Source organism: Chelonoidis abingdonii, chromosome 2 (assembly GCF_003597395.2).
Source record: "Chelonoidis abingdonii isolate Lonesome George chromosome 2, CheloAbing_2.0, whole genome shotgun sequence".
Classification (NCBI taxonomy): Eukaryota; Metazoa; Chordata; order Testudines; family Testudinidae; genus Chelonoidis; species Chelonoidis abingdonii.
The window spans coordinates 277119680-277136323 of record NC_133770.1 but is presented as its reverse complement, the minus strand read 5'-3'; the positions used below and the strand labels follow the sequence as shown (position 1 = coordinate 277136323).

The 16644-nt window shown below is 44.5% G+C and overlaps 1 protein-coding gene across 3 annotated transcripts in view; it reads left to right on the top strand.

Annotated features, from left to right (window-relative positions):
* Window positions 1-15681: 15681 nt before the first annotated feature.
* Window positions 15682-16644, top strand: part of TNFRSF11B (TNF receptor superfamily member 11b) — a 32403-nt gene continuing 31440 nt past the window's right edge. For 2 of the 3 annotated variants that reach the window (XM_032777237.2, XM_075061983.1), the window contains exon 1: window positions 15682-15929. In XM_032777237.2, coding sequence (XP_032633128.1) covers window positions 15900-15929 — 30 coding nt within the window. In that variant the 5' untranslated portion in view covers window positions 15682-15899. Of the gene's footprint in view, window positions 15930-15975; window positions 16067-16644 lie in introns of those variants that run through there. The other variant, XM_075061984.1, reaches the window with a different exon arrangement.

Sequence of the window (16644 nt, the reverse complement as noted above, 5' to 3'; positions counted from 1 at the left end):
CCTCCTCCCAGCCCCTATTGGATTCCTTCCCCAAATCCCCGCTCTGGCCCCGCCTCCTCCTCCGAGCATGCTGTGTTCCCGCTCCTCTCCCTCCCTCCCAGAGCTTGTTACGCCGCAAAACAGCTGTTTGGCTGCAGCAAGCACTGGGAGGAGAAGCAGGGACAGTGGCACTCTCAGGGGAGAAGGCGGAGGCATAGGTGAGCTGGGGCGGGGAGCTTGATTGCCAGTGAGTGCAGTGCACCCACCAATTTTTCCCTGTGGTGCTCCAGCCCTGGAGCACCCACTGAGTCAGCACCTATGTCTGGGTCTTACTCACCTACGTAAAGTTAGACAGGCAGAATTTGCTGAATCAGGGTCTTATGTAAACTGAAACTAACCCCTGTATAGCAGACAAACACACTACCTAAGTGCCACTTACGTCCCGCCTAAGCCCTGTTTTGAGACCTGAATTGGAATTTAATTGGTGCATAGGGCTTGTGTGTTTAGCTCATTATAGAAAGAACATAAAAGGAGAGAAAAGGAAACAGGAAAAAGAGTGCAAATCCTGCATTTTCACATACAAATGAGGTAACTGCCTGCCTAGCCACTCAACTGGGGCAAGTAAATGGCTCTGCAAGCATAAATTAAACCCATTATAAAAGCGTGGTCCAAAAAGTTAAATGTGAACTTTCTGATAGTATAGCCCCAAGTATCTTCCTGCAGCTTTGCCAGCACCCATGGAATATGATGTTCTTAAAGCCTTAGTATCTCAGTTTTTATTGGTAAAATAAAGTAAGTTTCTGGCCCCATGGTTACAGTATTGCCAACTTCAAGAGATCAGAAGTCATGAGTCGGACCCCCAAAAATCATGAGATTGGCTCAAAAAATCATAAGATTTTTTAAAAAAGATGATACTGTATTTTTAGGTCAGTCTCTTGATTTTTGAACTCCCCCTGCCCATCCCCAGGGTGTGTGCAGGTGATAATGAATGTTGCCCACTCTCTCACATGTACTGGATAAGGTGATTTTGGCTCCTGCTGCAAGAGTTCTCACTCCCTCGTCTGCCCAGCCATTAATTCTGTCCCCAATCAGTTCTGTCCCCATCCAACCCCCTTCATTCAGCCCTGCTCAGTACACTCTCCCAGCCCCCATCATCACTACCCCATCAATTCAACCCCCCACTCCAGTGACCCCCACCATCCTTAGTTCACCCTCCCAGCACTCACTCCATCTGCTCAGAACCCACCATCCATACAGCCCCCCACCCCTCCAGCCCCCACCCTCCTCACTTCATCCCCCCACTGCAGCCTGCAGGCTATAGTTCAGCTCTTCCTGCCTCACCTCTGTTGCTCCTCTTAGCAGGCCCGGCTCCAGGGTTTGTGCAGCCCCAAGCAGAAAAAACAAAATAAAAATAAAAAAAAATTCTGAGGCCATAAATACTATTGCAATGGCACTTCATTCTTCCACAGCAATTCGGCAGCAGGTCCTTCCCTTCGAAAGGCTTCCCTCCATTGGCCGCCCCAAGCACCTGCTTGTTGTGCTGGTGCCTGGAGCTGGCCCTGCCTCTTAGAGTTCTTCACCCTTTCCAGGCCTAGGGGAACTTCATTAGGGTCCCCTCTCCCACCTCAAAGGTTGGCAGGGCAGCAGCTGCCCAGCGTTGATGGCTGGAGCTCCAGCCGCCCAAGGTTGACAGTGATTTCTAAGTAAAATTAAGCCTTATTCATGATCTTGCTACTGAATAAAACCCAAACCCCTGACATTTGAGAGCTCTATTGCAAGATCATGAGTGAGGCTTAATTTTACTTAGAAATTGCACTTCTCACAATAAATTTGTGAGAGTTGGCATGTCTGTGGCTATGGGGGAAAATATTGAAAATATGAACCTGAATGCCTCTGAGAAGAGTGCAAGATAAAGAACCAAAAAAGTATTTTAAAAATCTCATGATTTTTATGCCAATTTCAAGGTTTTGGAGGGCCTCACTCATGACTTTTGAGCAGCTGGGGTTGTCAGTACTGGTCCTCATTCCTTGAATCCAAGGGTTAAATGCAGAAAAATGGTTTCCTAGAAATTTCGTTAATGTATTTTGTGTTTTTTTTATAAGCTTTTATAACCCTTGCTTTGAGCACCAAACATCTCTGTTTAACTGCATCGGCCTGCTTAGCCCAAGGTGTCTGTTTTCTGCTTTCTGAGCAGTGCAGGCTGTGGACACTCAGGGTTATTGACTTCTTCGACAGATGGCTGACATATTCAGAGGGGAGGTCATCCTGCTTAGTGAGCAAAACACCAAGGAGCACGTTGCAATGAAATAAAATATACTCTCTAATTGAAACAGTAGTTTGGTTTTGTATAAATCTTTTTGTTGTCACAGTTAATGCACAAAACACCAGGGCCTGTCAGCACCAATTTTCAGTCAGGCAGAAGGAATCCTGGGAACAATTCTCCCTCCTTCTCACAAGCTGATAAACTTAATCCACAGCACTCTCGGCCTGGGAAGCATGGGGCCAAACATAAGACCTGGCACAGTAAAAGACCTGTGAGTGACAAACATTTGTAAATATCCTATGCCGGTGGTTCCCCAGGGGTACACAGAGATCTTCCAGGGGTACATCAACTCATCTAGATATTTGCCTAGTTTTACAATAGGCTACATAAAAAGCTCTAACTAAGTCATTACAAACTAAAATTTCATACAATGACTTGTTTATACTGCCCTATATGCTAAACACTGAAATGTGAGTACAATATTTATATTCCAATTGATTTATTTTATATTTATATAGTAAAAAATGAGAAAGTAAGCAAATTTTCCAGTAATAGTGTGCTGTGACTCTTTTAGATTTTTATGTCTGATTTTTTAAGCAAGTAATTTTTAAGCGAGGTGAAACTTGGGGTACACAAGACAAATCGGACTCCTGACAGGGATACAGTAGTCTGGAAAGGTTGAGAGCCACCTGTGCCATATGCTTGTAAGATTTATAAATAGTAAATTTGTTGCATTTAGCTATGGAACTGTGATGCCTTTGTTTTTGGTGAATGACAGCTTTGAAAATACTAAATCTGCTTGGGAGCAATGGCAACAGCCGCTTTGCCTTCAGAGCTGCACCAGCCTATGCAGAAGAGACTCATGCACTATGCATGCTCACGGAAACTTTACTTTTGTCCTTTCTTGTTGCTATTTTCCTGAGTGTAAATTAAATATTGTTTAGATTGAAATTATACAGTTACTCCTTGTATATGTGGGAGGAGGGACAGGATGGGAATCCTAAGCAGCAGCACTAGATTTTGTTAAGAAACAAATCATTTTGGCACTGATTCTCACCTGTGCACCCCAATGAGTTCATTAAGCTAGCAGAGGTTATAAGTGAGAGCAGAGTTTGGCCACAGAAACCGGAGAACAGACTTTTTAGGTCACCCGCAGACTAGTGTAAAATGATTCAAGTGATACAGGGCTTCCACAGCTTATCTTGGGAGAAAATGCCTGTCATTTTGCTTTGTTTTATTCATTTAATCATAGTTGTACTCTTTGAATTCATCCTTTGCATTTAAAAGGCCAAATTCTACCCTGGCTTGCATTCTACACAACTCTACTCTGAAGTAAGCTTGACTCTGCTATTGTGGAAAAACCCTATAAGAATTAATAAAGATTGAAACCCTTAGGATTCTGTAGTAATTATTGTAACGGTTCAAAAAGCCTTTAGAAAAAAAATCATCATTTTCTATTCAATTCTGATGGGCTTTTTCCGGGAAGATAGAGGCAAGCCCTATGGGAACTGGCAGTTATGTTGCAGAAGGATTTTCCAGGCTTACAAAGCTTCAGGGAGGTTGTTTTGATGCATTAGCATGCATTTTGCATTCTCGCCTGCTGTTCCTCACGTACTATTCTGTGTCTCTACAAACTCCTTTGGATTCAGATCAAAATTATTTAAAAGAATTCATGGCAAAAAATGGGATACCAGTAGTAGTTCCTATACATTTCCATATTTCCTTCATTTTTCACAGACATGTTGTCTTTTTAAAGCAATATGAGAAGAGGAAGCAGAGAGAGAACAGCCTTTTTCTCATGAGAAATGACTTTACTTTTTGGAGAGACATTCTCACAACAAATCAGACCACTTTTCCCCATTGCCCTACTTTAGCTTGCCTTCAGTACAAAGAATTTAAAGCGGAAAAAAACGAGTTCTTTAGCTGAGAGTTGTGTTTTTGTTTTTAAATACATTCTTTCTTGTTTGTAATCCTCCACTTAGAAACTTGAAGATAAAAATGCTTTTCCCTGCTGTTTTTGTCCTTTTCCGTATGCCATTCATTCTCTCTCCCTCCCCGTACCCCCGCTCCTCCCCATTTCTCTTACTTTCCTCAGGAACTTCTGCCCCACACCCTCCCAGCAGTACAGCTGGTTAAGGAGCTGAGGTCTCCCCTTCCAGGGCTGAAATCATTCTCATGGCAGTGAGAGAGTTGACAACAGAGAGCAAGGTTTCAGGAAAGATCAAGCTTATAGGGTCTGTCACAGAGATGTCTGAATCGCCCCTGCTGGACACTTACCAGGCCACTATGTTTGTGTCCCACGTGCTGGACTTGTGCGCTTTTACGCTTCACTTGATCTGAGAAGTATCAGAGGGGTAGCCGTGTTAGTCTGGATCTGTAAAAGCAGCAGAGAATCCTGTGGCACCTACAGACGTGCATCTGACGAAGTGGATATTCACCCACGAAAGCTCATGCTCCAAAACATCTGTTAGTCTATAAGGTGCCACAGGATTCTCTGCTGCTTGATCTGAGAAGGCTCCGGCACTGTCACTTTCTGCGGGGCCCACTCTCTGGCAAGATTTTGCCTGTTACCTCTTCGCAGAGGTGAGACCTCACAGTGCATCTGCCATAGGTCACCAGGACCAGTGATGACCCCCATAACACCCCAGTTGCTTATGTACCCCCTTTCCTAGCGCTCCAACCTTAAGCACACTCTGGCTTACAGATTACCTCTCCAGGGACACATGAGAGTTGAAGCACATAACACACAGGCTTTGCAAAAGGGATGCTGAAACAATTTACTCTAACTGAGATAGCACAACAGAGATACTGATCCAGACAAAAAATAAAACACCTGTACACAATTCCCTGCCTCGGTTTCCTCACCATTCTGGAGCATTGTTTGGGCTTAGATCAGAGCCCTTAGGCCTTGCTTTGTGCTTCTGGCCACTTCTCCCTCCCTCTAACATGTCTGGTGAGAGAATCCTCCATTTATAAAGTCTCAGTCCTTGTGTCATGTGAACTCCCCCACCCACATGTGAAGCCCCCCCCCGCCCCGAACGCGGCTTTGTCAGGTATTTCAAAGTCCTCACTAGCTGTCCCACTGCCTGCTTACTAGCCCACCTGCCAGGACCAGTTTTTCCTTGGTTTGTCCACTTTTGTTGTCCTAAGGTGCTTCCCTTTGAACAAGAAAACTATCAAGTCAACCCTTCAGTATTAGCCCTTTTCACCGCCCCTTGGAATTTCATCCAAAATAGAGGTAAAAAGACAACGAGAAGGCAGACTAGCCTTACAATCAATGGAGTTTGAGATAGATCTAGACAAAGAATTAATAATTAAACGAGAATTCATACATTGTACATAGATTACCCCAAATCATCACAGGCTACCCTTCAGATACATGTGTTCACACGCTACTCTCCCTTTGCAGCTGCCAAGAAAATCTGTTTCTTCTTTGCAGACTGGAGAGAAAATCTTTTTACTGAGGAATCTACTGCTCAGCACCACAACTTGGATTGCTGCTCCTAATTTGACCCATACGCGACTGATGACCTTCTCCTAGGGCCTGATCCATGAGACTCAACAAGAAGTGTGGTAGTTGCAAGAAACTGCAGCGATGCATAGTTATTGTTGCTCAATCATGCCTGCAGCCAGACCACGTATCTTGAATCCATTCCTGGCTGACATGGATGGTAAAATGCACCCCACGGCACTTTGCACAAATCAGAGAGGTAAAACCTTGCAGGTACTGATGGACTTGAACAAAGGAGGTTCCAGTCACCAGGAACAAAGAAATTATTTTTTTAACTAATTTACTACTATGCAGATTGCTCAGCTTTTTCTGGACCAACACTCCTGCAGAGTTTGAAAGTTTTCCACGTTTTTCCCCCTGCATCTTCTACTTTCTGAAATTTTCTGGGCCAACCAAAGACAAAAGCTTTATTATGCCTGATGTGTGACCAGAGGCAAAAGTGCCAAAAAGTTTTTGGAGCATTGACTACACAAGTGTGCTCTATCTGTAGCAGGCACAGCATGGCATTTCAAATAACTATTGCTCCTTGTCTCTTGTGGCACAAGCTTCATTTTGTGCTCAGATCCCGTTCTGTCTTGGCTCACACCAGGGCAATCCCACTGACGTCAACGGGCAGGAGAGGTGTAACTGTAGGCAGAGTTTGGTCCAGCATGTGCAAGCACATTGTGATCACCTGTTTTTTATGTCATTATTTACTTACTTTGTTGTAAGCGGGTGTGGCTGGGGCTCAACCTCTCCAGTGAGGAGGGGAGCCAAGCCGGCCCACTCCACTCCAGTTGGTCCGGGAAACTAGCCCAGCGGTCTTGCGTGCTTGTCCATCCAGCAGGCAGGGCTCAGGCCCTCTGGCAGGGCTGCTGGACCAGCCCACGGCGCCAGGCCCTACGCCAAGGCGGACAGCAAACAACAGAGTCAGTGAGGTCAGGCCTGGTCAGGACTGAGTAGTACTAGCAATAGATTACGGTCCAGCCCTACGGTGCAAGGGCGGGTACAAACGCTGAGTCAGTAGAGCTCAGGCCTTTGGTCAGGCTGGCAACGTAACGCTTTAAAAGGCCCAGCCCTTGGTCAGGGCAGGGCAGCAAACGCCTGAATCAGTAGGCTCAGGCCCCTGGTCAGGGCTGAGTAAAGTATCAGTTTTAAAGGCCCAGCCTTAGTCCAGGGAAGGGCAGCAAAATGGTGAGTCAGTAGGCTCAGGCTTTTGCGTCCTCCCGCCAGGGAGAGGGGGAGTCTGCCACCCAGGACGCTGGTGGCAGAGGGACCGCAGGCCCTCCACTCCACTGCGTCCCAGCCCAGGGCCCTAACAGTGGCTGTCCACTTTTCCGCTGGTCAGTCAGTGGGGATCCTGACCGCAACACACTGACATAGGCTCCGGCAACTCCGCAGCCTGACTGGGGTCAGCTGCCCCCGGGCTGCTTCCGTTCTCCCCCTCGGGACCTACCTGGGTGCTAACGTTGGCCTCTGAAGGGTCTACGAGCATAGGCTCATCGCGACCAGGGCTGGGTGGTAGGTCTGGGAATTCCTTGGGATAGTCAGGCCAGGGTAGCGCCAGCGGCTCCTCCGGGTAGCAGCAGGGGCGGGGAAGCTCCGTCGGCTCCTCCGGGTAGCAGCAGGGGCGGGGAAGCTCCGTCGGCTCCTCCGGGTAGCAGCAGGGGCGGGGAAGCTCCATTGGCTCCTCCAGATAGCAAGCGCGGCGAGGCTCCGGCAGCTCCTCCAGATAGCGAGCGCAGGGGAGCCAGTCTGGGCGGCTCCCAGGGTCGCCGGAGTCTCCCAGTCTCAAGCTCCCTGAGGTACACCTGATCTCTCCTACTGTTGCGGCCTGACTGAGCTCTGAGGGCCGGCTTGTATAGTTCTGGATCACCACCTGACCCTTTGAAGGGCGGGCTCAGAGCTCCGGAGCTCCGCCCACTCTGGCCTCTGGCGGTGCTCAACCCTCTCCGGGGAGGAGGGGAGCCACGCTGGCCCACTACACTTGTATTATGCCTCCGTCATTATGGAAAGTCCTTTGTGCTAGGAGCTGCACAAACACAGAGGAAGACGTTCTCAGATCTCCATGCAAAACCCTGGAGTGAATTATTTTAATGAACAGTCCAAAGGGGCTGGCAAATGAAAACTGTATGTGCAGCTTAGGGGAGGGAATGCAATCAAGCAGATCCACATTTTGAATGTACATAAAATACCCTGCAGCTCAATGGGCAAGGTAGAGGAACTTAGTAGGCCTGCGAGGAATGGATTTTGGGGATGAGAGACAAAGCGGATGCTATGTGGTGTCTGGAGTCACTGGAGAGATGATGTTACTTACCTTCTTCACAGAAATGATGTGAAGCCTATTTGAGATCATTGGCATCGTACATATTATTTTTATTACAGCTAGTTCCTTAAAATGTCTGGACAGTAACATTATTTATGTTGTCTCAGCCCCCATAAGGGAGATCAGACTCCAGGTGACACTCCACCTATCTCCTATCCAATTTCTGCCCCAACTACCTCAGCATTCACAGATCACTATTAAACCACAGGACCTCCTGGGATAAGAACCAAAATGCCACCCCTTGTAATAACTGCTAATAGCTGGTGTCTAACTGATTATCTTCCTGGCTGGCAGTGAAGATCGGACATTCCTCAACACCGATAGGAGACCACAGTACTCCACAAGGCCATCAAAAAATTTAAAAACAAAAACAAAACAAAAAAAGGTTCTAGAGCAGAATGGTACAGTCCCTCCATTAAGATATCTGAGTGGATGGTTGGCTCATAGAGTTGCCAGCCCTCCAGGATTGTCCTGGAGTCTCCAGGAATTAAAGATTAATTTTTAATTAAAGATAATATCATATGATGGAACCTCCAGGAATTCATCCAATCACAGTTGGTAACCCTATTGGCTCACCTAACGGGTATTCAAACCAGACCCAGACATGACGGTGAACACAAGGCTGACACTGTAGCATGAGTTCTCAAATGTCCATGCAAAACCCTGGAGTCAATGATTTTAATGAAGCATGCCATCCTGCCTGCTGAAATCCAGGGGAGAGGGAGAAAACTTGCAATATCTCCTTATCACACAGTCATACAGAGTGGACTCAGACTGATGGCAATAAAGTTATATCAGTTGATCCTGAATTATCAGGACCATCTCCCTTAGCCAGTGACCTGATTTACATCATCACAAGCAAATTAGTAAAGACTAAAATGAAAAACCTGTTAGCTGGAAAGACTCGCTGGCTGAAACTTGTGTGTTTCAGTTGCAGTACTGTTTATTTTTGATAGATTTAAAAATAAATATGCTGCCTCTTTCAGAGTATTGGCGGTAACTAGAATATATGTTGATCTGGTTATTGAGAAATTCCTGCTTATCAGATACAAGGGTTTTATTATTAAACTGGATTTTGCACAAGAAATGAAAGTTGTCTGACCAGATGCAGTCTCTCTGAATCATATTGCAGGATGGCTTCTGTCCACTTTCAGACAGATCAGTTCAAGGTGTAAAACATGGCCCAAAAGGTCAGCTCGCCACTGAGTAAATAAAAGAGTCATTTCCTCAGAACTGGTTCCCCTGGTATTCTCAGATCCTTACCTTTGCCTTATTTTCTAGTTCTTGCACTCTCTCTTCAAGTGATTTTTTAAAAAATTCTAATTATAGCTGTTAAAGTTGTCACTGTAGCCAGTGTCCTCTAAATGGAATGTGACCAAATACTGCAGTGAGGATATCATGTAAGGACCTAAATAGAATGGAGTACATGACTTTCTACATTCTGAAGCTTTTATGAATGTCTGTATTTCACTGCCTATGGCTGACAATGTGCTGTTATCTAATATTTTATGCACAAAGTCTACTTTTTTATGATTGTGTCCTTCATTTCCTTCACTGTGACCTTCAAATTCTATGATCCCACATCAAGATCTGCCTTGATGGGGCAAGCATTGTTTTTGCCTTCCTGAATGCATAGTTTGGAGGAGGAGTTTTTCCTTTATGCATGTTTGCTCCACATACCTGCCCTTTAGTATTCCCAAGAGAAATGAGGTAAAGCTTCAATTGGAAAACTGAGGCAAGTCTGCTAAAAAGGAGTAGCAAACTATAGAGCTAAAACCAATACATCCGCTTAGTCTGTATGTTTGCACAGCCAGCCTTAGTGCTCTGTTTTACAGGACAAGTTTTATTACAATAATGATATTAATGATTTTTAAAACTCCTCTTCTATTCCCTCAGTATACACCTGAATCAAAACCTCTCCCTTTGACCTGCTGCCCTGAGTTATACTGGGATATAGTCACTACAGTGGCATGATATTGATGCACCAAATTTTACAGCTGGAGTAATTGTTCTACTTCATTGACAGAATCTGAACCATATTTACCTGTAAAAAGGTAACAGAGAGTCCTGTGGTACCTTATAGACTAACAGATGTTTTGGAGCATGAGCTTTCATGGGTAAATACCCATTTCATCAGACGCATGTAATGGAACGCATGTAATGGAAATTTCCATTACATGCGTCTGATGAAGTGGGTATTCGCCCACGAAAGCTTATGCTCTAAAACATCTGTTAGCCTATAAGGTGCCACAGGACTCTTTGTTACCTCTTTACAGATCCAGACTAACACAGCTACCCCTCTGATACATATTTACCTGTGTTCCCTGCCTCACTACATTTTCTGCCAAATGAACAGTGCCATTTCTTCAATGCTCCATTTTGAAAGTTCTTCTTGGACATTTCAGATCACCACCTATTATAACTGTAGCAGAATTGTTCATTTTTAAGGGATGAGCCCAATGGTTTCGTAGAATGCCAAATTGCTCTCTTCTTGCGGCTACTATTATGCTTGCTTTGCACAATGTATCCGTTTGAGATCCTCCCTCCTTAACTGGACATAAATCTATTACTGGTGAAGCTCTTGGTGTCTTTTAAATGTAATCTCTGGTGAACAGCGAGTCCTGTGCTTGAAGCCAGAATTTTCCCACTGTTTGTTGATTGAACTCAACAAATATCTCATTGAGATCCTGAGATGACTCAAGGTCACAACATTCACCTACCAGCACCGAGTCACTGGTCTGGACTTCTGAATTTTTCCAGATAGCAGACAGGCTTAAAGAGCAAACCCATTTATAGACCCAGTTATTATAATGATGCACAGGAAGAAAAATAGATTTATAATAATCATAACATACAAAACAGTAATACAAATACTGAGAATTAGAGCTATGGAAAGACAAATACTGGATACTGGGTCTATGACTACTACTAAACCAATAAACTCCTATCCCACTCGAAGCACACCATTCTAGAGCAAAACATACAGCAGCAACAGATTTCACACTTTAACCTGAAATATATGTTTTATGTATTGATACAACTCTTGCAATTACTTATTCCTGTTCTCTCCATAGTTCCTGCTCCCTGCATAATTGTTTATTGATTCCTTTTTTAATGTAAACCAGGCATTTTTCCTGTAAGAACTACTTGGTTTTCTTTATATGCACACTGAATATGTTAAACTTATTTCTAGAAAGAGGAAATCTTAATGCGTAAGCTTCTTTTCATCCTACAACTTTTAAACCATTTTAAGGAAAGGGAAGTAAAAGCAATTAACTTTTAAAAATAATTTTAAAACTGTGTTCAAACACCCTCCTATGGGATGTGGTTACAAACATGGTACTTGTAAAACACTGCTAAAAGCAGTTTGGTTGTCATGTGGACAAGTCTTTATTACAGGGTTTGCTACCTTGTAATATGATTCCAAGCATTGCAAAGCACGTCTTAATTAATTCCCAAAGGCAAAGTGGGAATGTGTTATGGCAGTTGTGAAAACATTCTAACTGCAGGTTAGACCTTGTAGTTCTGCTCTGAAAAGCGACTCTAAAAATGGCATCGTGGGATTCTGTATTTATTGTTGGTCCATGCTTTCCGGATCAAATATGCTCAAGGTATAAAGATTTTTTCCCCCTTACCAGCCACGGTCTCACCATGTGATCCAAAAGTTAAAGCTTTCCAGTTCGTGCACCATCACCTGTAACAGATTCTGTCAGCAAAATGCTGCTTTCCTTTACCCCTGGCCAAACCCACTGCCCTCCCTAAATTAGGTAGACTTTGGCCCTGCATGTGCAACTTAATCAATTCTGGGGAGGATTAGAGACCTCAAAGAGAATCCAGCTCCCTCACTCAAAATTGTGTTAGGTTTTCAGTGATAAAGGGAGTAGAAACATAGTAAAAACATTTTTCACTAAAGTCAGCAGATCTGACTCTGAAAACACAGAGGGAGCAGAACTTTTGAGGAAAGAGATGCCATTTTTATATGGTCACTTACCAGACCATAACCACACTTTAAGCTAAACAGTTTTTTTAAAATGTTTTTTTAAACTTTGTGCTAGTGTGTTGCATGGCAGAAAAGACTTTCATCCCTAGAAAAACCCCGATAGGTGCTGAACAATAAACTGCATGTATTCTAAGCTATAATAGTAAATAAATATTTGCATTAGCTCCTATGAGCTTTGTCATTTTGTTGGGATGGGCCCAGATCCTCAAAGGGATGTAGTTGTCTACCTTGCATTGATTTCATTTCTGCTGAAGTCAGTAGGAACTGGAACCCTAATTACTTTTGAGGACCTGGGCCACAGAGACTGAGTATTCAAAGCAGACAGCTAGAGATGGGAAGATACTCACTGAAGTAAGTGAAAAGATTCACAGATTCATAGATTCTAAGACCATTGTGATAATTTAATCAGACCTTCTATATAGCACAGGGCATAGAACTTCCTCAAATTCCCACTGACTTCAGTGAGTTTTCATTCAGGTCCATAAAGCAGAAAAAACATTCCACTGAAATCAATCAACACTGTTCTGTTACTCTCACACTATCAGTAAGTATCTCATAGGCTGGAGCTAAATATGAGTTTGGTGCTTTGCATTTCTCAGCTGGGAGCAGTAATCTTCATCCACCTTCAAGACATAGGGCAAACTCACATCCTGGGTTCCTGTCCACAACCAGGAGAGGGGACTCAGCAGTGTAAGCCTCCTGCAGCCTTTGCTTCACTGGGATGCTCAGAACTAAATGATCAAATCCCCAAAGTGGGCAGGACTGACCCAGAAAGGGCTAAAGTGAGGCTGGTTGGGACGGGGAGCAGTCCAGATTTAAGGTATGTCTTCACTGCAGTAAAGAGGTGTGACTGCAGTAATACATGTAGACATACCCGAGATAGATTTCCTCTAACTAGATCAAAGCTAGCTCGAGTAACAATAGCGGTGCAGCTGTGGTAGCATGGGTGGTGGCAGAAGCTAGCTGCCCAAGCATGTACACAGCGTCCTGTCCTCTTCTCTCAGTGCTAGGGTTTCTGTTGCCCTTTTCCAGCTTCTCCCCTATCACATGCAAACAAACCACCCTTAGATCAAAGCTTGCTTGGGTATGCCTACATAAACTGAAACCACACCTCCTGATTACAGTGTAGACATATCCATAGCTCCTGTCTTAGGCAGCTGGTGCTGGAGAGGCTGCTATGAAATTATGGCTTAAAATTGGCTTCCCTGTGAAGCCCCTCTCCAGCGCAGCTGGCCCACATGGCTGAATATAGCCCATTTTTAAAAATATTGTTTTCCAGAAGAAATTTAGGGGCAGATCCTCAGCCGGTGTGAGTCAGTGTGTAGCTCCTCTGAAGTCAGAACTAGACCAACGTGTATCAGCTGTGGATCTGGTCCAGAGTGCCTTGCCAACATGTCGGTTAAAATATAGATCTAGTATATGATAATACATGTGTTAAGGGAATAGAAGCCACTAACAGTAAAATATTACAGGAATCGTTGCAACACACCTTCCAGGTGCATAAATCATCAATCAGCTCTTACATGGCTAAATAACAGAAGCTTTTCCTCACTTCTCAGTGCCATGGTTTCTGTTCCCCTCTTTCCAGTTTCCCCACAGTTACTTACAAACAAATCATCGTTCGTTCAAGTACCTCAGATTTTTACACCATATATCAGGTGTGGAAGGGGGTAATTGAGTATATTGATTTCTAATTTAATAACATCATAACACAATGCTTGCTAGGAAATGGTTCCTGCATGTGTGCAGAAGGATTCAGACACACTTTCTCTGCTCTGTTAAAGTGGTCACTTCTGTTATATTACTTAGTGTAAATGCCTCTCCTGCTTAGGAGATTTTGTCACACAGTGTGCAAGCTCTCACCTCCCTGGGTTCTTGCCAACCCCCTACAATTTTGTGGGCCAACTATCAGTAGGGCAAAGCTGCAAAAGCCAGAGCCAAATTGGTATCCGGATTTCAAACTCTCCAAAGTTGGAGCGTCCATGTATGAAGTTTTGGTCCATTACAAAGAGAGAGACATGAAATGTCAATCCATACCAAGGGATGGATTCTACCCCAATTCCCCCCAAAGTTTGGGGTATGGATAATGGGTTTGATTTAGGCCTACTGTGTATTCCCAGCATTTGAAAGCTATTAGATTTTAGTCCTTGCCAAAATATTTTTGGACATTGTGTATTTTATGGAGGGACAGAATGAGAAAACTGGAACACTTCTGAAAAAGTCAACCTGCTAGAGGGGGGCAGAGGGCATAGTAAAGACTTAGGAACTAAGGAGCTGAAACTTTGAAAGACAATGGCAAAACTCCCATTCACATTAAATAGGCCCAAAGGACAGTGACAGGCTTGGCACTTCAGTAGTCAGCATGAGTGAAGAATAACAATATTTTGTATCTCCCTAGCACCATTACGACTAAGATTTCGTCTCAATAAGTTTCACAAACATTAAATAATTAATCTTCACCACAATCTCCAATTTAAATAGGGAAACTTGAAATGAAGGAGTCAAAGAAATTTGCCAATTTCTCCTCCCTGGTGTAAGAATTTAGCCCCACTCTTTCCCCCTTTCACAATATCTACAGGTTTTGGGAAGGACATATACTTCCTGCTGTTTTTTTTTTTAAGGCAAATCTTCTTAGTTCCAATTGGCTCTGATCCTGCATTCTTTGTGCACGCAAAACTGCCCTGGTTTCCAGAGGTGTTGAGCAATCGGAGCGCCTGGGAGTTTTCCGAAAGTTTGGGGCACACAAGGAAGGCAGGATGGGGCCTATGGTGCCCACAGAAAAAAACTCACATATGCACGTACCCTGCCATCCATTTCAATTTCAGTCAAATGTAGTGAAGAAAAGACCCAGGCTCACTATGAATGAGTGCTGACCCCACTGACATCAATGGGGCTACTCCTGTGAACAAGTGCTTGCCACTGTAAGGGTTCCACAGCTGGAGTCTTTGTTTTTCTCAGATTATTCATGTCTTTGTCCTTTCTGGTTAGAGTCACTTATAGGAAGAATTATCATTATCCTTGGAACTTCTGCATGTTCCAAGTCCTGTACAGCTAGGAAATAATTCCACCACTACTGCACTTCCCCAGGCCTTCTGCAAAGCCCCGCTGTGCTGCCTTCCCCTGCATCCTAGGGACTGAAGGGGCCTGTACACCTGCAGGTGGCCCATCCAGGTCTGTGGTACCCTCAGGGCACAGGAAAATCACAGCTGAGGCCCCTGGCCAAGCCAACAAGGGTGGATGGGGAGAGAGGAGGTGGCTTGTTACTTTCCTGCATTAGAAGGGAGGGGAGATCAGTGGAGTCCCCTGGTTTCCTACCCACCACGTGCCCTGCAGGATCCCTGTCCTCCACAGCTCTGGGAAGGTTGCACCGGCCGATGCACAGCGCTAGAGGTCTCCGCAGCGCAGGCCGGACGGAGGAGATATTTTTAAACCTGTCTCCTATTAGCCCAGGGCGGCCGATGACTCGCTCTTGCCCTGCCTGAAGGTGAGTGACTCCCCCTCCCTAGAGAGAGGCCAAGGCAGGCAGGCAGCAGACACCACCCGTCAGAGGCCAGCCCCTGACACTCCCTCCTACGTTTTCCAGCCTGTGGTGAGCTCGGAAAGGGTTCCATTAAGTCATCAAGTTTTACAGTTCCTTAAAAAAGAAAGACAAGAACAGCTTGGTGATGGACAGGGAATGAGTGATCAAAGCTGAGCTAATGCTTCCTGTTGCAGCAGGGGCTATATATACCGTGCCTTTCATGTTGGGGGGGATGTCAGCAGCAGGCTGCTAGGAGACCGGAGCTTTCACTAACTCCCTGTCTAGCGTCCCAGCTCCCTGAGGTTTCTCACACCGACCACAATGAACAAGTTCCTGTGCTGCACGCTTGTGGTAAGTCCCTTCGCTGAGGCAGATAGGAGCCTTTGGATGGCTGAGAAGTCAGGCTACAGGTCTACTCTTCCCTCGCTTTTTTCGTTCGCTCTTCATTCTGCTAAACTTCTTCAGTTTCATCACAGTGGGCTTTTGTGGTAAGATTTAAACTGGGGCGGGCGCTTCCAGCGTCAGGAGAAAAGCAGGTACTTCTATCACATAAGGGATTGGCATCATTTGCTTTGCATTCATGTTCTTTCCTGTCGTACTCGTCCCCTGTCTTACCAGGCTCCCATCACTCTTGTATTAGCATGAAATATATTAGCTGGCAATGGATTTTTAGCTGGGGATGTTTCTTTTATGACGTATTCAAACTCCATATTTGTCTAATCTTCCTAGTCAGTGTGCGTTATTACTGCACTAATCCTGATCAGTATTTCCAGGTCTTGGGAGAACGTTCTTGCTTTAGAACTTCCTAAACTGCTCAATTTTGCTTTGTATACACAAGCATATGATGAATTATTAGCTATTTAGCTGTTTGGAAGTTAAAATTGCATTAAATCCATTTTTAAAATGTGTGCAAACTTCTACTGTGTAATAAATATTTAAATAGTACTCGGTTGTCATAAAAATGGACTATTGCATATTCATATACAGTAACTTTTCAAGAATGTCTTAGCAAGTATGGTGGCATTAATGTCCAGGTAATCTCTGATCGAGTTAGAACTGAGTTACA